Source organism: Hypomesus nipponensis, chromosome 4 (genome assembly GCF_054491055.1).
Source record: "Hypomesus nipponensis isolate SF chromosome 4, ASM5449105v1, whole genome shotgun sequence".
NCBI classification, from domain to species: domain Eukaryota; kingdom Metazoa; phylum Chordata; class Actinopteri; order Osmeriformes; family Osmeridae; genus Hypomesus; species Hypomesus nipponensis.
In genome coordinates this window covers 13,422,996-13,450,486 of record NC_140364.1, presented here as the reverse complement: position 1 = coordinate 13,450,486, position 27,491 = coordinate 13,422,996, and the positions used below count along the sequence as shown (strand labels likewise).

The window sequence follows — 27,491 nt, the reverse complement described above, 5'->3', positions numbered from 1 at the left end:
ACTAGAATTTCTGTCGCGGTCAGGCTCGTTGCTAAACCGCTAGACGTATCCCTTGCCAAACTCTGGCCGTCGTTAAATCCACAAGATGTGGGGGGGGGGGGGGTGCCATCTTCACAAGACAAAGAATGCCAACGGTTGGCTGGATACCAAAGCTACAGCTACATAGATACCGCCACAACGAATACAAGAACTTAGAGGATGTGTGACGACTTTCATCTCTGTCCCCCCCCCCCCCCCCCCCCCCCCCGCACTCGTCCTCAACTCCATCTCTTTACACAGTAGCTGTATGAGTTTGGCCTGGGATAGTCTCTTGAAAAGGTGGTAGGGTAAGGAAACACCATGCAAACCCCTACCAACCAAACACAGGGAGGAGGGGCAGCTACAACACAGGGCAGGGGGGGCTAACCGGCAGCTACCTATTTACACCGGGCTTCTATAGAATCAAGAACCCTAAGAAAGAAAATAAACTTTCGGGCTGAATCGTTCACTTCCAGATGCATCAAAATCACTACGGTGTCGTTGAGAAATGTGTATTAGGATCTCAGGTTAGGATTCAGCGCTGTTCGAAAGAGAGAATCAAAACGAACAAATATAACACCGCATTGCTCATCTTGAGATGCGTTTGTCTATAAAAAATATTTGGTGTGCTGCACAGTCAGTTCTGCCCCCCCATCACCCCAACCCCGGCCCCCCCTAGCTGTGTCATGTAATAGTTAGATCACTTCATAGTTCAAATGTATCGTTATTAAGAACACAGCACACAACGAACGTTATACAGTATCTCTAGCTATACCACCCCCTTAACCTAGGTATTATCACGTTAATCTCTCAATATAGTTTCGTCCCCCTTCCCACCCCAACGACCCCCCCCCACCCCCACCAAACTCCACCCCTTTCCAATCTGTCACCTCTCCCTGAAGTACCTTCTCTGAACCAGCATGCTCCACCCCCCCCCCCCCCACCTCCCTATCATTAAAGAAAAAAGATCTGCCATGAGCTATGAACCGAGGAGGAAGTTGTTTAAATGGAAATGAGCTCCAGTTTCCAGGAAGGAGAGAGCCTGAAGTGTGATGAAGTCTCTGTGTGGAGACCACACAGCAGCGACAACCCTGTATGTCCAACGCACACAAAACCACCGCTAGCCGTGTTCAGGGGGGAGCTCTGTTCTTCTCTTATGAGCGGCTGAAAGACGCCGTGGAGTCCTATTGCAACTGAACGTTGAGGTGGGTGGAGGTGAAATAAAACTTGAATGAAATAGCGGAAACATTGGAGAAGGTTAACACGTAAAGCAAGCTCGACTCCTTAGTCCAACGTGAGAGTTGGGGTGTCACCTCACTGCATCATGTCTGCATGTGATTCCCAAAAGCGGGATTTTTCACAAGCAGAGAGATACTCTATGGTGTGGGAAGGCAGGGAAAAAACACAGGAAAAAAATGGCCACCTCTAAACAAAAAACACTAAAACATGAAGGGGCCTCAAATGAGGGACAGTGAACGGGCTGAGACACAACTACAGTCTGAGGGGAGGGAGTTTGTGGAGACAACTTTTAATTAGGTTCACTGGGCTTGACGTTGTCCTCTTATCTAGGCCAGGGTGCCTACGAGAGAAGCTGACTCTGATTGGTCTGTTCAGCCAGGAAGAAGGCAGACTATTGGTAGAGTTGGGAGGGTTTAACAGGAACAGGACCCTCCTTTTCTTCCAGAGCCAATGGGCTTTAAGGAGGGGGAAGAGGGGAACGGCTAGTGGTAAAACAGGAAAGCCAAAGCGATATACCCTCATTTGAGAAGTGTAGGAGGGCAGATATGAGCTGGGTGGTGGAGAGGTGGAGGTGAAGAGGAGAGGGGGGTGAGTTATAGCTGGAAGCCCTCCATGGGGGCTTCCTGCTGGGGGAAGAGAAACTGCTGGTTGGCCTGGTCCACCTGGGGAGCCAGGCTGGCGTCCTCTTCCTCTACCCCAAAGTAGTGCTCGATCAGGTCGAAGGCCTTCTGGTAGATGTCCTGGTTGTCGTGGCTCTGGAGGAACTCGATCTTGTCCAGGCCTAGGTAGGAGCAGGGTGAGGGTCAATGGAGGTCAATCACAGAATCAGTGTGTGTGTGTGTGTGTGTGTGTGTCTCACCATAGGCCTCCTCTATGAGGCTGCAGTAGGGGTTGAGCCCCTGGGCCTGGTCTCCCTGCCGGGCCTCCTGCTCCCCCAGCCTCAGGATGTTCTCCAGCCCACTCAGAGCCACCTGGACGATCCTGGAGTCCATGACCGTCAGCAGGTCGCACAGAGGCTTAATGCAGCCCAGGTTCACCAGGTACCTGACCCCCCCCCACACACACACACACACGCACACACGCACACACACGCACGCGCGCATTAGAGCTGGGAGCTGAGAGAATGTGTTAGGTGTGGTCAAGACACGAGTTATGCTGGGCTGTGGGGTGTCATGTGACATTCCGATGTAATTCAAACTGTGGCCAAAAAGGCATTCACTCTGTGTGCGTGTGTGTGTCAGATCTTCGCCCTGCCTGACCGCAGGGGAACTTGAGGATGCATGGTGTGGAGCATGTCAGGCCCCTGTGTGGGGTAAAGGAGGCTGGAGGTGTCGTCCTGTACCTGATCTGCTCCGGGGTCCCCCCAGACGTGGCGTTGGTAATGGCCCAGGCAGCCTCCTTCCTGGTCCTAAACTCCGCCTTCTGCAGGATGTCGATCAGCACCGGGAAGATGTTGCCGTCAATCACTGTCTGCAAGGGTGGGGGGGGGGGGACAGGGTTAGGGGCGTGTGAATGTGAGGTGTCTGGTTTGTGTGTGTGTGTGTGGTCTGGTGTTAGGTGTGTGGTGAGTGTGTGCAGACCTGTCCCTACCTGGATCTGGGCCCTGTGTGTGTGGTATGGTGTTAGGTGTGTGTGTGTGGTATGGTGTTAGGTGTGTGTGTGTGGTATGGCGTTAGGTGTGTGTGTGTGGTATGGTGTTAGGTGTGTGTGTGTGGTATGGTGTTAGGTGTGTGTGTGTGGTATGGTGTTAGGTGTGTGTGGTATGGTGTTAGGTGTGTGTGTGTGGTATGGTGTTAGGTGTGTGTGTGGTATGGTGTTAGGTGTGCGGTACCTGGATCTGGGCCCTGTTCCCAGCGGTGATGTTGGAGATGGTCCAGCAGGCCTCTTTGCGGATGGACTCTTTAGCAGAGCTGAGGAGGTGCAGCACACAGGGCAGTGCCGAGCAGTTCAGCACCACCTGGTACACAGGACACAGTTACACACCGTGTGTGGGCGTCTGTGTCTTTGCTCGCATGTGTGTGTGTGTGTGAGCAGTACCTTTCAGATGCACATCATCCAAACAAAACAATCTTATCGTACATACTGGGATAGCTTTAGCTCAGTGGCAGAGCATTCAAATCATAAGGTTGCAGGTTGAAACCCCTTCCCATGAAGGAATGAAAGTGTTTGGATGAATGAGTGCTAAATGGAGTGCTAAATGAATAGATTCTTATGGTTTCCAGTACAGACTTCTGCTGTCTCGCCCAGCAGGTGACGCAGTAAGCCTGTGCATGACAGACAGCTCACCTGTGTCTGGATATCGTCCCCAGTGACAATGTTCCCCACAGCTCTCAGGGCGGGCGAGGCCACCTTGTAGTCAGTGTGCCTGGAGGAGAGAGGGAGGGAGAGAGACATAGATCGAGACAGAGACAGCCAGAGATAGAAAGGCACAGACAGAAAGGCATAGCAAGCGAGAGAGAAAGAAAGAGAGAATATCTAGAATATCTGTCAAAACGAAAAACGGAGCCATCTGTACACACCACACACACACACACACACACACCTCACAAGAACTGAGCACACTCCTCATAAAGACACCACACACACACACGCACACACGCACACACTCCTCCTCACATGAGCAGCTCGACGAGGCGACGGCAGACCCCAGAGTCAATGACGGCCTGGATCTTGTCGTTGGGGCCGTCTGAGAGGTAGGACAGGGCCCAGCAGGCGTCTGCCAGCAGGTCTGGGTCACTGCTGAACAGAAGCCTGGACAGCACTGGCAGGCAGGGCGACACCTGTGACACGCACACCCACACACACACAGGAACAGATACCAGGGGTTAAAGTGAAAGGGAGTCCTGAGACTGAACTTTTTTTGGGGGGGGGTGACGCTTTTTTGTCTTCTGCTAGTTTTCTACACAGGGTGACAAGTGGCTAAGCAATTGTGAATGACAAGTCGTGTTCTGCAATAAATGTGCACAACAATATTTTTTTAAGTCGCAGACACAGTCAGTTATAGACAACGGTGTGTCAGCTGTAACAGTTGCTCCCGGCAACGTTGTGGTAAGTTTGAGTGCACGGGCAGCGGCTCTATGACATGATGAGCAAGCACTTTCTTACCGCTGCTGGCATTTAGTAGCTTCCTCAAGCAAAACGTGCCGACACAAGCACCAGGCTCTCAGTTTCTGGCATCAACTGCCACTAGACTCGCCGTCTCTACCTTCTTCTATCCACGCCCAGCGCCATTCATTTAGGAGTCATTTATCTATTGGTAAGACATCATCCCCAGGCTTCATGAATTTGCGCTCAAATGCTTTCACCGATAACGCTGACGTGACGCATGGATCTCATTCACACTGTGTTGCCAGGACCCGCCCTGCTCTTTTTCTGATAGGCCGTAACGTTAGTTATAGCTGCGTTCCTCTCATATGATTGGTAGGGGAAATCAATTGACTCGAAAAAATATTAAACCGCATGCAAGTTCCCAATTGTTTTTTTTCCCTCACGGCCGCATGCCGGACATCAGGCACGGTGCCGGAACACTTTTGCAGATACACACACACTTTAAGCCCTGCAGATACACACACACTTTAAGCCCTGCAGATACACACACACTTTAAGCCCTGCAGATACACACACACACTTTAAGCCCTGCAGATACACATGCGGTGCTGGAGGGGGTCTCCTCCGAAGCCAGGGTGATTCTGTGTGTGTGTGTGTGTGTGTGTACCTTCTCGAAGACAGGCGGGGGGCTCTTGCCCCTGCAGAGGTTTGACAGAGCCCACACTGCGTTCCTGGTCATGGTCAGCCGGGTGGACTTGGTCAGGAGCCTGTGGGGAGGAACACCAGGGGAACACAGCAGGGTCAGCCCAGACTCCAGGGGGGAGGGTCTGGACACGGCTCAGAGGCTGCAGACCCAGCTCAGAGGCTGCAGACCCAGCTCAGAGGCTGCAGACCCAGCTCAGAGGCTGCAGACCCAGCTCAGAGGCTGCAGACCCAGCTCAGAGGCTGCAGACCCAGCTCAGAGGCTGCAGACCCAGCTCAGAGGCTGCAGACCCAGCTCAGAGGCTGCAGACCCAGCTCAGAGGCTGCAGACCCAGCTCCGAGGCTGCAGACCCAGCTCAGAGGCTGCAGACCCAGCTCCGAGGCTGCAGACCCAGCTCAGAGGCTGCAGACCCAGGGTACCTACGTCAGCAGGGGTGGGAGGATGTTGCAGTTGAGGACGTAGTCCCTGCACACGGCGCTGTCCCCCGCAATGTTACCCAGCGCCCACACAGCCTGGGAGAGAGAGAGACAGAGAGAGACAGAGAGAGAGAGAGAGAGAGAGAGAGAGAGAGAGAGAGAGAGAGAGAGAGAGAGAGAGGAGAGGGAGAGACAGAGAGGAGAGGGAGAGAGAGAGACAGACAGAGAGACAGAGAGAGAGACAGAGAGAGAGACAAAGAGAGAGACAAAGAGAGAGAGAGAGAGAGAGAGAGAGAGAGAGAGAGGGGATAGACAGAGAGAAAAAGGAGAGGGAGAGAGAGAGGAGAGGTAGAGACAGGAAGAGACACAGAAATAGAGGAAACGGAGAGCACAAAAAACAAAGTGAGTCACAAAATGACAGGATTAGGAGGTGACAACGAAGGCCTCGACAGAAACTCGTCACCCCGGGAGATCGGGGGGGGGGCTCAGCTAAGAAGCCCACCTGTTCCTGGACGTCCTCCAAGTCAGAGTTGAGGAGGTCTATGAAGATGGGCACAGCCCCAGCCTCGATCACCACCTTGGTCTGCATGGACGTCCCCGACGCTATGTTGGTGAGGGCCCAAGCTGCCTCGAACTGGAGAGAGGAGGAGAAAGGAGAGAGAGAGAGGTGGAGAGTAGGGGGGACAGAGAGAGAGGTGGAGAAGATGAAAGCGTAACACCAGCACTTCAGAGCACCTCTCTGGTCACCTGACCAAACCTCTGGGGCTGCTCACCTGTAAGGTGCAGTTCACGCTCGTCTTGAGGAACTCGACAAATCTCTCCACCACTCCGGGCGTGTTTATGACTTCGTCGATTGGTGGGTTGGGCTCTGTTTGGACACACACACACACACACACACACACACACAATGGGCATCCTCACAACAAAACTATTCTGAATTGTGACAATGTCTCCCCCCCCCCCCCCCCCCACTGCAGCCTTGGTAAATATATCCTTTGTTCACCAGCGGTGGAGGTTATCACCTTTGGACAGTAGTTTCCTGAATTTCTGTGTTGTGGCTAGCTGCATCTCTGGGTCCTCTGAGAACAGCATCTCCACCATGTCTCTCGTGATCACTCCTTCCTGGAAAGACGTGGGCATCAACAACAGTACTGCTTTCTGCCCCATACCTACCTCTCTTAAGCTGGTTAACATACAGGAGCTGACAGTGTGTGTGCGTGTTGGTGTGCGTGTGTGAGTGTCTCACCGTGGGGGGGGAGGTGAGGTATGAGTGGACCAGCTGACTCTCAGATGTGGCTGCTTCCTCGTCGAGGACGTCCACGTTTCTCCTCTTAAAGAGCTGAGAGAGAGACACACACAGAGAGAGAGACACAGAGAGAGAGACACAGAGAGAGAGAGAGTGTGTGTGAGAGAAAGGGATCGTGACATCTTTGGGCCATGCTACCTCACCTCTGGGTGACAGCTGTAGGTTATTTACCTGGCTGTTTGTGGCAGGGGTGTCTGTGCGAATGTTTACCGGGGTGTTTGTGGGTACGTTTACTTGGTTGTGTGTTTGCCTGGCTGTGTGGGTGTGCTTACGCGTGTGTGTGTGTGTTTGTTTACTTGGTTGTGTGTTTGCCTGGTTGTGTGGGTGTGCTTACGCGTGTATGTGTGTGTGTTTGTTTACCTGCTGCTCTCGTTTCTGTTTCCTGAGCTGGACTCCCTCCTCCTCCCTCCTGCGCCTCATCTCCTCCAGGTTCAGAGCTTTGTTCTTGTAGCGGTTCATCCTGTAGTTATCCTTTGCAGGGCTGGTGGACGGCTCTGACATGGGAAACAACGTAGACTGGGTCAGGAAACCTTTCAGGAAGAGGCAACTGTTGCAAACAACAATAACGGAATGTGCCATCAAATATGTGGCATGCTTGTGTGTGTGTGTGTGTGTGTGAGGTGCTCCTTAGCTCTGAGACACTAATTATAGGATGCGATGATGAAACCGCCTCATAACAAGCTGGGAGTAATGGAGCGCCGGGACTGTGTAGTTAAAAATACAACCTAGCACTATGCAGCCTTCCCATGACGACCAACTGCCAGTGAGTGCACAAAGGACACAAACAAACACACATGTTCCGCACCAAAGTTAGGACAGGCGCGCGCACACACACACACAGGAAACTATTCATCTGGGGTCAGCTGGCAGGCCGCACAGGCACATTTATTCAGCAGAGTTAATCGCAGAGTTAGCGCGATCGGGCACCCACGCACACAAAGTGCCCATCCTCAGCATTTGTCATCTGCCACCCCCAGGGCAGGGCACAGCATTCCCTGAATCACCCGGGCCAGGTCAGAGGGAGGGAGGGGGGGAAATAACGAGAGTGTCCAGACAGTAAAGCCACAGGCACATGAAACAAACTTCTGGTTGCTTCTGGATGTTTTGTTTTTAACTTTCGGTGACCTCTTCTACAGAGTGCTCAACGGTGAGAGGTCCTGTTTTAGCCCAAACAGAGAAGAGAGGGACTTAACCAAACAGACGGTCTAGAAGGCCAACATTAATGCTGTTATAAGCTGTTGCAACTACTTCTGGTGTTCACAACACAAGCCTCTCGTTTCATTGACATGATCCTGGAGAAGGATGGAGGAGGCGAGATAACGAGGCTGTGATCTCAAGGATATGAGATATTCTTTAACACATGACATTAAAAAATAGGAAGAAGAATGATTCACAGGGACTGATGACCAGAAGAGCAACAACAGACCACAGATGAAACTGTCACTGACTCAGGGATCGAGCTGGCTGGTGTGAGAGACTGTGCACTGTAGGGCATGCCGCTGTTTCACCTCTACTGGCCACACCCTCCTCTCTCTCTTGCTCTCTCTATCTCGGCTCTACTCTGAAGACTATATTTAAAACATATAAATACTTGTGTGAGGGGGCACCGAGTTCGAAATCAATTAGAAAACGGAAATAGAAACCCGTTTGAATTCACGTCTTGAGCATCTTCTGGTCATCTGCTTTGTGTGAACCAGCAGCATGCCACCACACCCGTGGAAATCGAAGCTACGACCATACGAGCGTAACCTTAGCAGCTGACTGTCAACAACACACCTCGAACGTTGATGTCTGTCAAGCAAACCAGATAATATCTTCTGTCAAAACTGGTCCAACTAAAGACAACAGATGTATTAATCTACGTTATTTGGCAATGTCGATTCTATGTCCTCGTTTCACAAAAGTTCCATACTACGTACCATGTTGGTAACTAGTTAGCTTAAGCTAACAGTAATATTAACTCTAGCTAGCAAGCACAATCACATGTTGACGGACTAATATACCAAGGTGGAGCTAGCGAGACAGCTAATGCTAGCTACAGTAGGTTCATGACAATCAAACGTTTTTATCCGCACGTTCAAACCAAACAGAACATTTAGCCGTAGCTCTAACGATATTGTATCGAAACGACAAGGTATCTATGTTACAGTTAGTGACAGAGAAGACAGGTTTGGACGAACAAGGCATGACACCAATGTAGTGTGTCTGGGGACACCCTAGCTACTTAGCCTAGCTGAGAAGAGCACTGGGCTATCTTGAAACAGACGTAACTCGCTTGTCCCTTGTGTATATGAGATGTATTAACGGATCACAGTGAAATATACGGCTATTACTCACCCATTTTAGACAAGACTGAGTGGAAAATTTGTTGAAACCTGTTGAGAAATAATTAAATTGTAATCCTCTAACTCGCTTAGCTTTCCCAAATTTGATCCACACAAACAATATGTCCGAGGAAAATCAAGGTTGCCAAGTCTGCTTTGTAGTATCCCCCTATCAGGGCTGTTAACCTGGCAACCCACCTATTTCGCTCTTTGCTGCGGCTTCGCATTTGTATGGACCGTTTACACTACCTGATTTTGAAAAAAGAACAATGTATGTCTGCATGATATGGTTAACCATATCATGTATGTAATTTCTGAAATTAAATACCTTATTCCTGGCAAATAATTACAAAGCATCTTATCTGTTAGGCACTAGGGGGCATTCAAAGTACTTTTTTTTGCACTGTAAATTGTACGGTAATTAGTGAGGTAGCATCGTGGATGCTTAATAAAAGCATCCACAATTATTTTAATAATATAAAACACATTTTGTGTTGAGACTGTTTGAAAGAATCCCAGCAATGCCAACGCTCAATCGATGAAATCTCGCCATCAGATTTTTCTCAGGGACCCTCTTATAACATGCAGCCACATTGACTCTAGTGCTCTTTTCAATTGACTTTTTGACAGTTTTTCTCTGGCTTTGAAATGCTATGTACGACAGAGACCCCGTGCTTGTGTGATGCACGGGGGCTGCATCCGCAGGTGTGACAAGCAGGTGGCGCTAAATTACTGCACTGTTTTGTGACGCACGAGCTGTTCTCTGACATGCTTACCCCCAGGGGCAGTAAGATCGACGCTACATGATGTCACCTGTAGAGGGCAATGTTGTCTAACTTTGCACGTCCTGGCGAAGGTATTGGCGACGGTTTTTGAAGGTCAGGCTGATTTTACCAGATTATTTCCTGTTGAGGCGAAACTGCTGCCTTTTTGATAGCCATTACATAATAACACGGAGGTTTAACCCTATTCTGCAGAGGAAATTAGTCAGTTGCACGGTCTAAATACTGGTGCTTTTAGAGAGAACGAGAGAACAAATCATTTTTGGCCAAGGCTAACCAACTGCTAATTAATGGTTAGGGTTAACCTGCTAACCCTAACCCTAAAACTACAGTCGGGGTTAGGGTTGGGTTACGGCTAATCCTAATCCCTTTCCTACAACAGGGACAGGCCGAGGTGTACCGTAGCAAGGTCAGAGATGGGATTAGGCCTACAGCAAACTATAACCCTAACCCGAATTGGATCGTAACAAATGATTAACGTTAATGCTAGGTAAACTGCAAGTACCTAATTTAGCTGATTAGATTTTATAGCGTAGCTACCAAGTCTATAGTTGGCCTCGATCAACGTCATTGACAGTGTATATAACTAACCTGGATAGTTGGGTGGATAAGAAAATTCATTTCTGTCAATTAATCAATTTTGCAACACACACATTTTACTACTTGGCTCTGTCTTACAAATAAATTGTTCCCACAAAACAGGTAACATGTTGTAAACTATCTTGTCCTGGTTGGCTAATGCCAACGACATGTTCGCTTTCGCTTAAGCTAGCTAGCCAGCCCACACTGGGAAGCACGCTGTAGCCTAATGTAATTTTGAACCAGATGGTAATCTGACAGGAAGGTGAACAGTTGGAGGTGATCAGGAGGGAGGAGAGAAGATGGGTGTGAAATATGTGATATTAAGAGATGTTTGCTGTCTCTCCAGAACTGCTCACATGTATGTTGTCGGATGAATACAAAGGTATTCACAATTTGACACTTTGGTATGGTTGAATTCCCATCTATTTTAAATTCAGATTCTATTTTCCTATGGATTTCTGCTATTAATCTTACAGACTATTACAGCACACTACCTGAAATTTGTATACACTCAACAGTGATTCACAGCTGTATGTCTTGGTAAAGTGTGCTCAATCAAAACATATCATGTCGGTTAAAAGATCATCACATCAGGAAGGTGATTGGTTATTCGCTGAGAAATTACTAATTGCCTGCAAACTGTCAAAAACAGTGTTGGGGTTGTGTGTGTGAGGAGGGATGTGGGGCACTGTTGAAAGCGTTCTGTATAATCCTCTTCCTAATTCTATTACACCAATATGATAATAGTTTGCTGAAATGCGAGAATAGAGGCGGGCAGTTTGTTGGAATGGGGGGGGGGGTGCCTCAGTGACTGCTGCTGGGTGCTTTGTGTGTGTATATTAAAGGGAAGGAGATAAGCCTATAGGGAGAGACAGGTGTGTGTGTATGAGAGAGAGAGAAGTCTGAAGAGGAAACAAGCACTATGTCTTTATAGAAAAGGAATGTATGAAAAAGCCCCAACACTCCATCACCCGCTTGAAGGTCTGTGCATCTCCTCCTCCTCCCTCCCTCCCTCTTACCCTCTCGTTCTCTCAGTCTCTCTCTTTTCCTTCCCTCCTTCTCTGTCAGGCCCTTACAAGGTGGTGGGATAGATAAGTGATGCTGAGTAAGTGATTTTAGAATACTCTTACAGATCGTTCAATCATTGCCCTGCATTTCAAAAGAAAATAAAAAATGGATGTAGCACTATGGAGATCTATGAGTCTCACGACACCAGATGAAGGATCTCTTGAGGGGAACCACCCCTCTGGACAGGAATGCATTGACCGCAGATTTGTAATTTTTTTTTACTGCGTGGTAACAAAATATGTTTTGGAATCACAAGATTTGAAATCTCCCGGCGAGTCCCTTGTGATCCAAAGAACATGCTGATATTATAGTACAGTCTGACCCTCCAATATTTTAAAAGGCCTTTAAAGCCTTGCTACTGTAAGCCAATCACTGCATAATGAAACAGGATGTTCTGGGAGACTGGGACTGGCATTAGGAAGCACTTAGGGATAGTAGTCAAGTGGATGAAGCAGCTGGATCGATATGGCACAATTATTGTACACGGACAGTAATTGATGAACACATGGCTGTAGCTCTCTTTCCCCCTGCAAGAGCCAATCCCAGTCAGAATGAACCAACTCAATACAAGTTTATTAAGTCACAGTGTTTTATATACCTTTGAATAGAACCAGCGAGAGAGGATATTGAGCATGTTTATTTGTCCCACACGTTCTAAGTAACAAAAGTAGAGCTAAATGATACCCCAGGCAACATCCTGCAAGCGTTTCATAACTACACGTGTCATATGATATTCGAACATCAAATTTCCTATTTGAAACAGGCTCCGGATTAATTTAGGATTAGTTTTGGCCTGTAATCCCGAATGTTTCAGCCCTTTCAACTTAATTTGAATCACGCGGGACCTAGAATATTATGCGCTTTCCACTTACTCCCAGAATTATGATTCTGCTCTCTTGAGTTTCATCATAGCTCCAGCCTTGTTGATGCATTTATTTTGTTTTAAGACTGAGTCTAAGAATCCTTCCACTTCATGGAAGCACTCTGGGATGAGATTGGCAGTAAAGAGGGGTGTGTATTGTGTTAGGTAGTGTATACACACCCACACTCGTTACTAACTTACTACAGAGCATTAACTTCATCCCTGTGGTGGTCATAAATCCTCATAGTGATTGGACAGAGGAGGTAATGAGGAACCTTAGATCAGCACACACACACAAACACACACACCCACACACACACTGTAAATAAGATCCCAACTGACCCTGAGGCTGTGAGCTCATTTTGGTCCATCACACATCCCCTTCTCCTCATAAATCCCTAACCCTTGATGATGGTTCCACCTAGTGTCTGGAACAGTGATGCCACAACTCTTCAGGATCTTTTCACATGTATGTGACCTGTCATCACTGATCTAGGAAATAAAAGAAACTTTCTGTTTACCCCGATGTTGAGTTTTAACAGTGTTGTAAGGGTAGGCTGAGAATCAATGCAAAATGCAAGTTTGACTGAGTAAGCCAACACCAGGCCTCTAAATGACTATTGAGCTTAAAGTTACTTTTACCAAGACAGTTTAGTTAATTATAAATAAACTATCAGAAATGGTCTCATCTGACCTTTTGAATGCTCAGTAAAATGTTCAAAATAAATTACATTGGGCAGTGCTAACTAATGTAAAAAGGTTGTTTTGTTATTAATCACTGAAGAATCACGGCCTGTCTGTCGTACCTGGTTCTTTTTTGTAATTATTATTTTAGTACGTATGTGTGTGTATGTGTGTGTGTGTGTGTTTTATCTGCAGTTGTAGCTCGAGGCCACCTCTAACATTTACTGTTCTGGAGTCAGTTGTTTCATCTTTGTCGCCTGTTTAATTGGCTTGATAAGAGCAAGTAAAAATGTTCTCAAACACTAATTAGTTAATCACTTTGGCTCTGTTGAAATATACTGACCCTTTGGTGATTTTGCGAAACTTTGTGTAGCCTAATTTGAGTCATCACAGCTCCTGTAATCTGTTTAAAAAGGAAATTAGTTTATTTCATTGTTTTTGTTTATGAGGATGAATTGAGATCGGTGTTCTGTGTTTCTTTTCCAGGCTGCCAGCCAGAGGTGGGGTGGACCACAGATCAAAGCAGCAGCTCACCAAGACCAAAACAAATGAGTAAAGTTGCTGTTTTCATCCGTCGATCAACTCATCTGAATTCATTTTCACTTGTCTTGTTCCTTTCATAAGAACTACACTTGACGTGATTTAAGAGCATCTGTGTTTTGAACGTGACGTGAGTTTGTCATCATGCATTGGCAGGATTTGATAGTAGGAGGGGTTGTTTTAGAATGTCTTCTTTTCTTAACCCCCTCCCCCCCCCCTCTCTCTCTCTCTCTCTCTCTCTCTCTCTCTCTCTCTCTCTCTCCCCTTTCATTTCCTCTTTTCAGTCATTTTCCTTTTGTGCCTATGGCGAATGCCGTTTATTAAGGGATGCAATATTCACCGAACTACAGGCACTGTGAATCTCAAGGGGCAGGCACGCTCAGAGACACACACACAGACCAACACACATGCCCATGCACACACACACACACACACACAGACCGACACACATGCTCAAGCATGCACACACACACACAAAGCAGGAGCCAAATCACAGAAATATGAAAGGGGCCGGGGAGCATTTAGATTCAGCTGGAGACGTAACTGTGGGATTTTCTCCTCAGCGGTCAGTCTTCAATGAGATAAATCTCAAAGTCAAACACACCACAGGATGTGAGGTCGTTAAGCGGCACAGTTCCACGCCAAGCCACAGACAAGGTCATAAGTGGCTTCTGTGTTTATGTTACAGATCGGCCACAAGGTTTTCCTCCACCTCCCGTCCCGATCCCCATGTTCTGGTCACGTGGGCCGCACTGACTACCCGGCACTCTGGTTGCTGGCGTTCGCCCATGATGCATTGGGGTCGTCACCATTTAAGCACAGTACGTGACACTAATACACACCGCACAGCTTCCCCCGAAGCTCAGGGTGGAGATATGATGGACTCCTTTGCTGTTTGACCAGAGGGTGTGGATGTGATGGGTTCCCTTAAGGACTCCAAGGTCTGTGTTTATCCCAGAATGCCGAACTGCCCCAATTCCAGGAGAGCTGCGGGGCCTGCGTCTCTGCATGCAGAAATCCGCTGACTGTTCATCTACAAACTAAGGAAGGGAAGAGGAAAAATACTGCAACTTCCTTCTCCTCTCAGTCTGAATACTGCACTCACTGGGCCAGTCCCTGGCTGTGTATCATCAGGAGTTGCCAGTGTGTGTGTGTGTGTGTGTGTGTGTGTGTGTGTGTGTGTGTGTGTGTGTCATTGTCCACACCCGTTGGGATGCTAGTAGTAGTGTGAGGCCCAGACACAGCCTGGGTCTCACCTGGATAAAAACCCCCAGAAAGAGGTCACACCTCAGGGGTAAACCAGCAGTTTGCTGTTAAAACGCTGACAGAAACGTCCTCTCCTTCTCTCTCCCTCCTTTCTCTATCCTACCATCTGTGTCTCTGTCTACCACTGTGTCTTGGCCATCTCTCTGTTTATCTTTTATTTTGTTTCTTTTCACACAAATACATACCCACATGCAAGCACATACAGTCTGAACTGACGGAACTGTTCAAAAGGGGAATTATACCCAACATCCAACATCCATAGCTGTCTGAACATTCTTTGTAGAAGTCTTATCAATGTTCTATTTGTAGTGCTTTGTGTTGTATCTCTCTCACACACACACAAACACACACACACACACACACAGCGGAGACTTTACAACGGAGAGAAGACACTAGGAAAAGTAGCCCCAAGACGCCAAACAGATCCAGCCTGAGCCTGGGCAATTTCTTCTGCTGCTTTTTTCACTGGGTTTTCACGGAAATAAATGCCCATCTCTTGAGGCGATGTGGGGAGAAGGCAGGGAGCACAGCCCCTGCCAAGTCTGAAAAGGTCTGTTATGCTGCGTTAGTGATGGGCTTGGAATCACATTGTGCTTTCTGAGAAGACACACACACACAGACAAGGGGGAAGAGGAAGGGGGGTTAAAGGAGAAATGAAAAGGAGTGGGGGAAAGAGAGTGCTCACAAGATCTAACCTGAAAACAAGTCACCTATACTCCTGCAGCAATAGACTCATTGGCTGTGTACGATCTGGCAGAATTGGAGCTTGAATCTGGTTAACGAGTCGGTCATGGCTCCCTCTCCTCTCTCTGTCCCTCTCTCCTCTCTCCATCCCTCTCCTTCCTCTCCTCTCTCCATCCCTCTACTTCCTTTCTTCCCTCTCCTCTCTCCATCCTTCTCCTCTCCTCTCCTCTCTCCTTCCTCTCCTCCCTCTCCTCTCTCCTTCCTCTCCTTCCTCTCTCCTCCCTCCCTCTCCTCTCTCCTTCCTCTCCTCTCTCCTCTTCCCTCTCCATCCCTCTCCTTCCTCTCCTCTCTCCATCCCTCTACTTCCTCTCCTCTCTCCATCCTTCTCCTCTCCTTCCTCTCCTTCCTCTCCTCTCTCCTTCCTCTCCTTCCTCTCCTCTCTCCTCCCTCCCTCTCCTCTCCTCCCTCTCCTCTCTCCTTCCTCTCCTCTCTCCTCCCTCCCTCTCCTCTCTCCTTCCTCTCCTCTCTCCTCCCTCCCTCTCCTCCCTCTCCTCTCTCCTTCCTCTCCTCCATCCCTCCCTCTCCCCTCTCCTCTCCTCTCTCCATCCTTCTCCTCTCCTCTCCTCTCTCCTTCCTCTCCTCCCTCTCCTCTCTCCTTCCTCTCCTTCCTCTCTCCTCCCTCCCTCTCCTCTCTCCTTCCTCTCCTCTCTCCTTCCTCTCCTCCCTCTCCTCTCTCCTTCCTCTCCTTCCTCTCTCCTCCCTCCCTCTCCTCTCTCCTTCCTCTCCTCTCTCCTCTTCCCTCTCCATCCCTCTCCTTCCTCTCCTCTCTCCATCCCTCTACTTCCTCTCCTCTCTCCATCCTTCTCCTCTCCTTCCTCTCCTTCCTCTCCTCTCTCCTTCCTCTCCTTCCTCTCCTCTCTCCTCCCTCCCTCTCCTCTCCTCCCTCTCCTCTCTCCTTCCTCTCCTCTCTCCTCCCTCCCTCTCCTCTCTCCTTCCTCTCCTCTCTCCTCCCTCCCTCTCCTCCCTCTCCTCTCTCCTTCCTCTCCTCCATCCCTCCCTCTCCCCTCTCCTTCCTCTCCTCCATCCCTCCCTCTCCTCCCTCTCCTCTCTCCTTCCTCTCCTTCCTCTCCTCCATCCCTCCCTCTCCTTCCTCTCCTCCCTCCCTCCCTCTCCTCTCTCCTTCCTCTCCTCCTCCATCCCTCCCTCTCCTCTCTCCTTCCTCTCCTCCCTCCCTCCCTCTCCTCTCTCCTTCTTCTCCTTCCTCTCCTCTCTCCTCCCTCCCTCTCCTCTCTCCTTCCTCTCCTCCATCCCTCCCTCTCCTCTCTCCATCTCTCTGTGTGACCCGTTGTGGTCTCCCTCCTCCACGTCCCCCTCCCTCTGTGATGTGGGTGACATTTCCACAGTCACGCCTGTCCATGCTACGCTGTGAGAGGTTGTGAGTCCCACAAACAGGCCAGGACCAGAGGTCCCATTTAGTGGGTGCGTTTGTGTGTGTGTGTGTGTGCATGAAGGATTCTCATTAAGGCTCAACCTTTAATGGAGAGTTACTCAACAGCTATGCAAACGTATGCATATGTGGGTGTGTGGCAGAGAGAGAGAGAGAGATAGACACAGAGAGAAAGAGAGATAGACAGAGAGAGAGACACAGAGAGAGAGAGCAAACCAGAGAGTGAAAGAGATAGAGAGATAGACAGAGATAGAGAGATAGACAGAGAGAGAGATAGACAGAGAGAGATTGACAGAGCGAGATCCAGAGAGAGATATATATATAGAGAGAGAGATAGACAGAGAGGGAGAGACAGACAGAGAGACAGAGGGTAACGAGAGAGAGAGTAATTACAAGACAGACTTAGCCCCTGGATCAATTTTGATTGAATAGGGCCCTTTGGAGGGCTGTGCTCTCCCTTCCATGGCTGTGCCACCCCCCCCTCCCCCCCCCCCCCACCACCCAAGAGTCCTTCAGCAGCGGAGGTGACGGGGGAGCCCCCCTCCTCCCCCGCCCCCCCACCCCTGAAGTGTACATGTACAATTCTAGGACATGCTTCTCAGTCTGGGTGCTCGGCCTCGTTCTGTCTGGGCTATATTAACCGCATGAGTGTGTGTGTAGCCTGTATTTCCCTGTGTGTGTGTGTAGCCTGTATTTCCCTGTGTGTGTGTGTGTAGCCTGTATTTCCCTGTGCGTGTGTGTGTGTGTGTGTGTGTGAAGCCTGTATTTCCCTGTGTGTGTGTGTAGCCTGTATTTCCCTGTGCGTGTGTGTGTGTGTGTGTGTGTGTGTGTGTAGCCTGTATTTCCCTGTGTGTGTAGCCTGTATTTCCCTGTGTGTGTGTGTGTGTAGCCTGTATTTCCCTGTGTGTGTGTGTGTGTAGCCTGTATTTCCCTGTGTGTGTGTGTGTGTAGCCTGTATTTCCCTGTGTGTGTGTGTGTAGCCTGTATTTCCCTGTGTGTGTGTGTGTGTAGCCTGTATTTCCCTGTGCGTGTGTGTGTGTGTGTGTGAAGCCTGTATTTCCCTGTGTGTGTGTGTAGCCTGTATTTCCCTGTGTGTGTGTGTGTGTAGCCTGTATTTCCCTTTGTGTGTGTGTGTGTGTAGCCTGTATTTCCCTGTGTGTGTGTGTAGCCTGTATTTCCCTGTGTGTGTGTGTGTGTAGCCTGTATTTCCCTGTGGGTTTGTGCCGTTGGTTAGCAGACCTGCAGTGCTCTCTCTGTGTGACGAGGCTGGCCGAGACTGCCGCCGTCGCGGGGGCTTCTGGTCCGACTGGCAAGGCTGAGCGGGGGGGGGTGTGGGGGGGCGGCTGTGGGTACTGAGCATGGCGAGCGAGCCCTGGCTGTTCTGTTCAAGTGGCCTTTAGACGGTATTCAGCTTTGGGGTTTGTTTGTTTCTGTTTGCATTTGTGTGTTGTGTGTGTGCCCGTGTACTTGTCTTTTGTGTGTTGTGTGTATGTGATTGTACATAATGTGTGTGTGGGTGCTGTATGTGTGTGCGGTGTGCATCTACAAATATCCTGTCTGTGCTGTCTGCTCCATTCTGTTTTCAAGGTTTCAACATTATCAAGGGGACTGTGTGTAAAGGTGTGTGTGTATATGTGTGTATATGTGTGTGTGTGTGCTCTCTTATCTTGTCTCCTCGCCTTTGTCTCTCCAGCTGTGTTTGTGACCTAGCTCTGGAGACCAGTGAGGATGAAGAGCTGCCACTAGACAGAGGACGCTGTGCCCTGCCTCGCCTGCCTCCTCTGCCTCGCCTGCTTCCTCCTCCTCCTCTGCCTCCTCCTCCTCAGCACTGGTGTGTGTGGGAGACAGAGCTGGTTTTCAACACAGGTTCAGTCTGTCTTTTTCCACATGACCAGTCAGACGCAACTTTGTACTCATTTCAGTTTTCCTGACATCTAGTCCAGCATTGGTGTTGCATGATAAGTCCACAACAAAACGCAGAGCCAGTCAGAAAAACTCAAGTGGCAAACAAACAAAAGCAGGATTACATTAGAAATGTCAGGCACACATTCTTTAGTGTGTGCTCTACTGTCTGTTGCTGAAGATATTCATGTTGGGTGTCGGCCATGCAATAAGAACCACGATTATGATTCATTTACATCATCGTTAAACGAGCTTCAATGACTTTGTCATGTTGTGGAACACTGGACTGCAGAATTGATGCTCCCGGGAACTGTACTACACTGATCTGATATTCACAGTATGAGTGCAGAGAGGAAGTGTGTGTGTGTGTGTGCGGTGTGTGTGACTCTCAACCACAGGTCTCCCTAATGCTCTCTGATTACCCTATCATTATCCCTGCTGGGAGAGAAAACCACAACCACAGCAAAAAGGAACAGAAGATAATAAACATATAAATACACAAATCACACAAACACATGCCACGCACACACATGGACTCACACACACAGCCACCCACACACAGTCACACACAGAAAAGACAGACACACAGACACACACACACACACAGACACACACACACACACAGACACACGCACACACACACACAGACACACACGCACGCACACAGGCCTCTGCTAATGAGGAGCCAAAGTGAGCTCTGCCTTTGCAGCCAATTATCTCATCCCTTCGAAAAAGAGTCTTGTGTGTGTGTGTGTGTGTGTGTAAGTGTATGCCTGTCTGTCTAGCACAAATGCCAAAGTGCGTTCAGCGTTCTATACGGAAGCTTCCTTGCGTTGTTTGCTCGTGTTTTGCTTCTTTTCCTTTCCACAGAGAGGAATATCGGTGTTTTTATGACGTAAAGCCTCTCATAGGATCATCACTCTACAAAGGGATCATTTTCCCTCCTCTCTAAAGCTATTTTCATCCACTTAAACTCAGTTAACTGAAGTGGAATGTGGTGAATGAAATGCGGCGATATGTTGTGTAAAGTGTGCACGTGCACAAAGTGTTTTTCTTTGGGTGTGTCTGTGTGATGAAGTGTCTGTTTTAGCATGCCTAGTTTAGAAGAGGACTAAGAGGAACTGAATGACCTATTATGAACACGAGTAGGAATGGTCCATAACTGAATGAACATTACTATCTCTTTGTTGTTTTCTCTGCATGTGTGTGTATGTCATGTGTGTGGTTGTGTGTGTTTGTCTGTGTGTGTGTGGTTGTGTGTGTCTCTAGGGCTCTTCAGCTTGTCGATAGGAGTAGAAGGACTCAAAAAGAACACCCAACCCTCCAGTCTGTGTTGACCCTTGGAGCTGAAATGCAAAATGAGGTAACGAACCTTCACAAGCCATGCATCTCTCACAGCACGCGCGTGTGTGTGTGGGGGGTGTTTGCATCTGTGTATGTATGTGTGTTTGAATGTGTGTGTGTGTGGTGTGTTTAAGTGTGTGTCAGTACGTCTGTGCGTCTACATCTGTGTGTGTGTGAGCGCCAAGTCATTGTTATTCACAGGCCTGAAGCACACTGTGGCCAAACAGATCCAATCATGTTTGCGTATGGGCCACTGCTAGGCCACTTCCCCCGGCCCTCCTGCATACTGATGATTCCTGATTCGGAACCTCAATGTCTCTGCTCTGGCCCTGCAGACTCCAGCTGTCAGTATCGGGTCTGTTTGTTTTGCATGTCGGGGCGTACCTCAGCTTCCACCTTCAGCAAAGTGTATTGTCAATAGGAAATGGAGCTGATGAAATACGACGACTGGACAGTGTGTGTGGGTGACGTGTCGAGGCGAGTCGTCTGGAGCGAGAGTTCGGTTTACACGTGGAAAGTTTAACTTTCCACGTGAAATGCTGAAACCTTTCTTCAAATATACCATTCTGTGGCTTTCAACTTGCACAGGGGAGTTTCCATATTCAAGCTATCAGTGTCTCTCAGGAAAACTCACTCTGCCGAAACTCACAGAAGCGTGAGGAAATGTGGTGTTTGATGAAGAAAATACAGTTATTTCTCCACCAGGGAAGGAGAGAAAGAAAGAGACAAAAAAAGAGAGAGAGAAAAGGAGAGAGAGAAAGAGTATTGGGAGGGTAAATGTACTGGCCTCCCTTTAGGCGGGTTGCTTCTCCAGCTGTCTGCAGGTGTCGCTGAGGAAGACAAGTCACTGGAACAGAGACCGCTCAATATTTAACCAGTGACAACCATGGCAACCTGACAAAACCTTGGCAACCTGACACAACCGAAAACGACACGCTCCTGTCCGCCGGTGGACTGCCGGTGCAAACAGGAGACGGACAGGTTGTGTGTCTTTCGTCAGCGTAGACGTGTGTAAGATGAGGTTCAGCCTTGCATCACCCCTGGTCAGAGTTCTGATGGCCCCGCTCTACATGAGCCTGTGTGTGTGTGTGTGTGTGTGTGTGTGTGTGTGTGTGTGTGTGTCTGTGTGTGTGTGTGTGTGTGTGTGTGTGTGTGTGTGTTTGTGTGTGTGTGTGTGTGTGTGTGTGTGTGTGTGTGTGTGTGTGTGTGTGTTTGCAGGGTGATATGAAAGGAATCTTCAGGGGTCAAATAACTCTCTTTCCCAATCTCTCTCTCCCCCTCCCCCCCTCTCTCCCCTCTCCCCCCCTCTCTCCCCCCTCCCCCCCTCTCTACCTCTCTCCCCCCATCTCTACCTCTCTCCCCCCTCTCTCTGCCCGCTCACCCCCCCTCTCTCCCTCTCTCTCCTCGTCCCCTCTCTCCCTCTCCCCCCCCCCCCCTCTCACCTTCACCAGCCTGTCGGTTTCTTTCAGCTCTGCTGTCCCTTCCTCTAACTTCAGAGGCCTGGGAAGGTTCTAGAGACACACTGTGTGTGTGTGTGTGTGTGTTAATATTCTCCTCCATCCTCCGTCATCAGGTTCTTCTTCTCTTTCTTCAGACGCCTCCTCCCCTCCGGACGTAAAACCATCATATTCTTTTGTTCTTTGAGACTTTGAGTATACTGTGGTGTTCACGATTGAAATGATTTGACTTATGCTCCATGAAGGAGAATAAGGAATGGGATGACCCAAATAATGGAGCGCCCTGCCCTCAGTTCCTCTTTCTTTTTGCCCTTCAAACACACTTCTCCTTTTATTTTGTTTTTTTCTGTCCTCATGCACACGCACGCACACACATACACAACCACAGGCATACACAAATGCTGACACAAAAAGACACACTCACAGACAGTGCATTCAGTGATGGTGGGACAACCTTTCATAAATAATGCAGGACCAACATCCGATGCCTATGACTGGTGTGAAAGTATGTGTGTGTCAGAGAGAGAGAGAGAGAGAGAGAGAGAGATAGACAGAGAGAGAGAGAGAGAGAGAGAGAGAGAGAGAGAGAGAGAGAGAGAGAGAAAAGAGAGACACAGAGACACAGAGAGAGAAAGAAAGAGAGACAGACAAAGAGATAGAGAGACAGAGATAGAGAGAGACAGAGAGAGACAGGGAGAGACAGGGAGAGACAGGGAGAGACAGAGATAGAGAGAGAGACAGGGAGAGAGAGAGAGAGACAGAGATAGAGAGACAGAGAGATTGCCATGTCAGCACTACTGCTACCCCAGCCTCATGCCTGACACCCAGAGGGACCTCCAAACAGGTTTAATTCCTTATTTCCCTTCTCCTCCCTCTTTTTCTCTCTCTCTCTCTCTCTCTCTCTCTCTCTCTCTCTCTCTCTCTCTCTCACACACACACACACACACCACACAGCTGAGAAAAGGGTTCTGAAAGGTTTCAACATGTGCTGGAGCTCTTCTGCCCCAGCCCACTCTGCACGCAGCATCAGGGTCGTGTCAGAGAGAGAGAGAAAGAGAGAGAGACACAGAGAGGGAGCCAGAGAGAGAGGGAGCCAGAGAGAGAGAGAGGGTCACGTCTACACAAAACCTCCCAGACACACAGGGCACATCGCTCACCCACACATCTTTGCCTGTAGACGTGTCTGTGTGGGGACAAATGAATGAGAAACCGCTGATGAGCCAGAGAGGAGAGAGAGGAGAGAGAGGACAGAAAGGAGAGAGAGGAGAGAGAGGAGAGAAAGGAGAGAGAGGACAGAGAGGACAGAGAGGAGAGAGAGGACAGAGAGGAGAGAGAGGAGAGAGAGGACAGAGAGGACAGAGAGGAGAGAGAGGAGAGAGAGAGGAGAGAGAGGAGAGAGATTGGAGAGTTGAGCCAGAGCTGCATGCACTCATACGTGACCTTGCATGAAGGCCCCAGCAACTCATACGTGTAAGAACATGAGCTGAACATGGCTCAAGGATGCATCGACGAGTGGATCGATTGTCCGTGGAGGTGTACAGAGGAGGAGAGCGAGAGATGAGGGTGAGAGTGAGAGGGGCATGAGAGAGAAAGAGGGTGAGAGAAATAGAGAGGGTGAGAGAGAGAGATAGAGAGTGCACAGACAGGCGCGTTCCTTCCAAGGTAGCTTGTACATTCTCTGTTCCCAACACTAAATAATACAAATAAAAGTTTAAAAGTCCAGTCAGAAGTATATTATCTTTGATGAGTTCCAGACTGCAGACACTCATCCTTCATGATCAATGGGATGTGATAACTGGACCTGACCGAGCCAGATTAACAGGTTTACCAAAGGATACACCGCAGCACAAATAGCCTGTTGCTCCAGCCTCTCCACCACTCATCTCTCCTCCTTCAGATGGGTCGCTCCCACGCTCTTCACCCAGCTGCTGCGATGGAGGAAGGAAAGATTGAAAAAGGGAAGAGAAGAAAGAGGGGGTTGAGAGGACAGATGAAAGCGAGGACGATTCATTTCGGATGGATTCCCATGCCCAGGGCGTTGCGGCTGTGACAACAGAAACTTCTTGTGACGTGTTCCATTGATTCTTCAAAAATGGCTGCTTGTTCGACTGAAGGGACGGGGGCAATTCCCCAGTCTCCTGGGTGGGCGGTAGGAGAGAGAGGGGGGAGGAGAGGGAGAGGGGGGGGAGGAGAGAGGGGCAGGGTTGGAAGAGAGAGAGAGAGCGGTAAGAGGGAGAGAGAGAAAGAAGGGTGGTGGGGAGTGGAGGGAAAGAGAGAGAGGTAGGAGAGAGAGAGAGCGGGGGTACTCTGTCTTGTCTCTGCAGTGCAGGGGTAAAACGTCTGGCAGAAAAAATTGCTAAACAGACAGAAAACAAGATCCTTCTCCTCTTTCTCCTCATCATCCTTCTCTTCATGATCATCACCATGCTCCTCATCCTCCTCTTCTGCCTTCTCCTGATAATCACAATTATCATCACCACCAAAACACACTGAGCAAAAGACCACCTGTAGCCTAGCTATCTACACTGAAATATTATCATTTCAGTTTCTTTGACAAGAACAACGTTGGAATAAGGCACAGCAACAGGAAATGCTAGCGCTGTATTTTCCCCTGTGTGCTTGCTATTCAATATGCATGACTGAGACAGTAAGAACAGTCGGACGCGTCCGAGGAGGGCCATAGGGTATGTGAGCGATGATTGGGGATGTGTAGCAGCATGCGCTTCCTCTGTTAGAGGAAAAATTGAGTCACACATTCATGCCCTATAGTATATTCTGGAATCTCCAGGGGGAGAAGAAATGTGCTGACTCTGTGATTCTCTCTCTCTCTCTCTCTCTCTCTCACGCACATGAACACGCACACAGACACTGACAGAAACTAAACTGAGACTACAGCACACGAGATGCTCGCGTAGCCCTCTTTTCAGGTTTCTGTTTCAAAACTAAAACAAGGACAGAGATGTGTGACTTACACTTATTTTACCCTCTGTGTTTGTCATCGCAGACACAGAACAGAAACAGTGGTGTCAACAAGCCTGTCACCCAGAGGCGTAAATCCTGGGGGGAACAGGGGACACACAACCCCCCCATCCTGGGAAAAATATGATTTGTCCCTTCCAATAAATCCCTTTAAACGTAAGGAAATGTAAATAATATTAATAATATACATGTAACATATTACAGGCTACGTTGCCACTGCTGTCCCCACAGCCCTGACAAAATATCACACATAAGAAGTGACGGGTCAACAAAGGCTCGCACGCCGAAAGCGACAAACAGTTTATTGCTGTTTTTGACTTAACCAGTACTTTACACACTTCACAGCCTTGTCAAAAAACTGTCAAACGATGTTGCACTGGACACAAATCGTCCAAAACTACCCAGCAAGGCTAAAGTGTTTGCAATGGATGCCGCAGCCATACGTTCTGTACAGTGTTGCAAAACAACAATTCCTCCCTCTATTTTCCACCTTTTCTTTGAGGCAGAGTGTCTTCCATAGACCTGTTACATTTTGCTTATGCACAATTAAAGGTGCTGATGGAATGTGTGTGCGTGTGTGTACAGTGTGTGTGTGTGTGTGTGTGTGTGTGTGTGTGTGTGAGAGTGCAAGTGCGAGTGTAATTAAGCGCTTCTGCAAAGTCGAGCGTCTCTCATTAACGTGAAGAGGCTCGCAGCGAAGACGAGGTCAGGGCTCAATTTATCATCGTTAGCCAGCCAGGGCGCGCAGCTTTAGCGACCATCTCCGTGTAAAATTCAGCTATAAACACATCTCCCAGGCTTAGCTTTTTACAAGCCAAGCTATATCAGATTACACATTTTGTTTGATTGACTGGCTTTAAGTGCGCTCACCCTCAAAGTTGCAAATGACCGACTGCTCATAGGCTGACAAGTTTAATTGAGTAGGAAATTACGTAGGTCTTCTTAATAGAGGACGTGTTGAGGGACTAGAGACTCCGAGTTACTTTCTTCCTCATTAAAACCTCGAGTTGGTTAGCCTTTAAAGTCTGTCAAACTGCATTGCAGCATGCTTGCACATAGCTTACGGGTGCGTACGTCTGAAATAGACACAATGCGTTGGCCTAAAAGCTGTTTGAAATCACAATACCAAATCAAACTCCTCTACAGTCATGACACGAGACTAACAGTTGAGACGCCGTCATTCCCACCTCTGAGTGCTTCCGTCAAACCGTACTCAGTAAATCGAGACTAACACGCGAAAAACGTAAATTATCGGGACTAATTAGCGTCAATTTGAATATCAGACGATTTCGAGATTTGCTGTTGGCTTCACACGTCGAGGCACGTCAACAACACCGAGTGTTAGCGTCGGTTTCTGAAAATATGCAAATGAGCTCGTCTATACCCTCTCTTCTGTGAAGCGCTTTGAAAAGTATGAGATAAAGAAGCACGTGAACCTAGCAAACACAGTCAATAGAGTAATCGAGGAAGTCGTCCTCTAGTTAGGATTTGCTGGAAGCTTAATAAACCACGAGGGAAAGACACCCCTGTGTTTGGAGTCTTAGATCTAGTTTTAATAAGAGATGAAAGATGTGACAGTGTAATTATTAGCTTTCTTAAACATAATGTACTCGTCACGCAGGCCCGCTATAACACACGGGGCTGTTTTGATGGCGCACATCAAAGGGTATGCAAGCCTGGCAGTCTACTGTTTGACTGCAATTAAATAAATCATAAACGAAATTCAATAGAGGGGCATCTCAGTTTGTGAGAGGAGTAAACAGAACATACTGATTATTGGATGAGTCTACAAACGACTGGCTTGTTACGCATTTCTCCTGGCACAAATAATTAAGATTGAGACAAAAATTGTTTGAAGTGGTTAATAATGGAAGTCGTGGATGTCTCCATTGCTGCTGTAAGTTTTGTCGTTTGTGAATGCACACAAACAACCGACGCTCCCCAGGTAACTGATTTCAATTAGACCGGAGTCTCCATTTCGTGTCAGGTTGACGTCTGGATTGGTGATGCGGCGATCGTCTAGCCAACCTGCCAGCGCGCAGTGACAGTGCTCTGATTACTTTCTCAGCTCATCTGTTGCTAATGCCTGTTCGTTTTACCGTCATTCTGATAGCCACTATCTCTGAATGTGGTAGAGATCAATCTGAGCTGTTTGTGTGTGTGTGTGTGTGTGATTTAGATCAATCTGAGCTGCCTGCTTTTTAAATCCCCCACCTTTGACCTGCCAGTCTAGAACAGGGACCATACAGGTAATAAAAGTGAATTCTATCTGTCTGTTGTTGTGTATGTGTGTGTGTGTGTGTGTGTGTGTGTGTAGGGGTTGGATATCAGGACATGGATTGAAACGGTTGATAGGGCAGCAGATTACAACCAAGGGTTTAATTTCCGATCGTTCAAGAAGGCCCCCCACAGAATTGAACCTGCAATAGGCTATGCATCAGTACAACACAGCTGTAAGGAGTCAGATGGCTGAGCGGTTAGGGAATCGGGCTATTAATCAGGAGGTTGCCGGTTAGATTCCTGGCCATGCCTAATGACGTTGTGTCCTTGGGCAAGGCACTTCACCCTACTTGCCTCTGGGGGGAATGTCCCTGTACTTACTGTAAGTCGCTCTGGATGAAAGCGTTTGCTAAATAGCTCGTGGTTAGATTCGTGGTTTGCCTGAGTATTATTTCAAAAATCGGGCTGTCGGTTTAATAATTAAAATACTTTGTTTTCTGTGCAATTTAGTTTTTGTTGCTGTTGTGACACATATACCAACTGCAGCTCAAAGGAATGGTTTGCTAATATGTGAACATGTGCTTATGAAATGCATTGTTATAGCAGGATTCATGTCTCTT

The 27,491-nt window shown here is 48.5% G+C and overlaps 1 protein-coding gene across 1 annotated transcript; it reads right to left on the bottom strand.

Moving 5' to 3' along the window:
• Positions 1 to 1,002: 1,002 nt before the first annotated feature.
• Positions 1,003 to 9,194, bottom strand: LOC146295696 (importin subunit alpha-7). The gene is made up of 14 exons (XM_084696773.1): positions 9,068 to 9,194; positions 7,091 to 7,224; positions 6,671 to 6,763; positions 6,447 to 6,546; positions 6,198 to 6,292; positions 5,927 to 6,058; positions 5,432 to 5,520; positions 4,973 to 5,072; positions 3,874 to 4,037; positions 3,544 to 3,622; positions 3,089 to 3,214; positions 2,600 to 2,727; positions 2,117 to 2,301; positions 1,003 to 2,038 (listed from the first exon to the last, which is right to left on the bottom strand). Exons 1-14 carry the CDS (start codon positions 9,069 to 9,071, stop codon positions 1,851 to 1,853), a joined length of 1,617 nt encoding a protein of 538 aa, XP_084552899.1. The 5' UTR covers positions 9,072 to 9,194; the 3' UTR covers positions 1,003 to 1,850.
• Between the last annotated feature and the right edge of the window lie 18,297 nt (positions 9,195 to 27,491).

What these genes read in the sequence shown, in the direction of transcription:
- LOC146295696 (XM_084696773.1), bottom strand. An exon ending in TGGAGGACGTCCAGGAACAG is followed by an intron (nt 5,521 to 5,926) that starts GTGGGCTTCTTA and finishes TCTCTCTCCCAG; the next exon opens with GCTGTGTGGGCGCTGGGTAA. An exon ending in GGGACCCCGGAGCAGATCAG is followed by an intron (nt 2,302 to 2,599) that starts GTACAGGACGAC and finishes GGGGGGGGTCAG; the next exon opens with GTACCTGGTGAACCTGGGCT.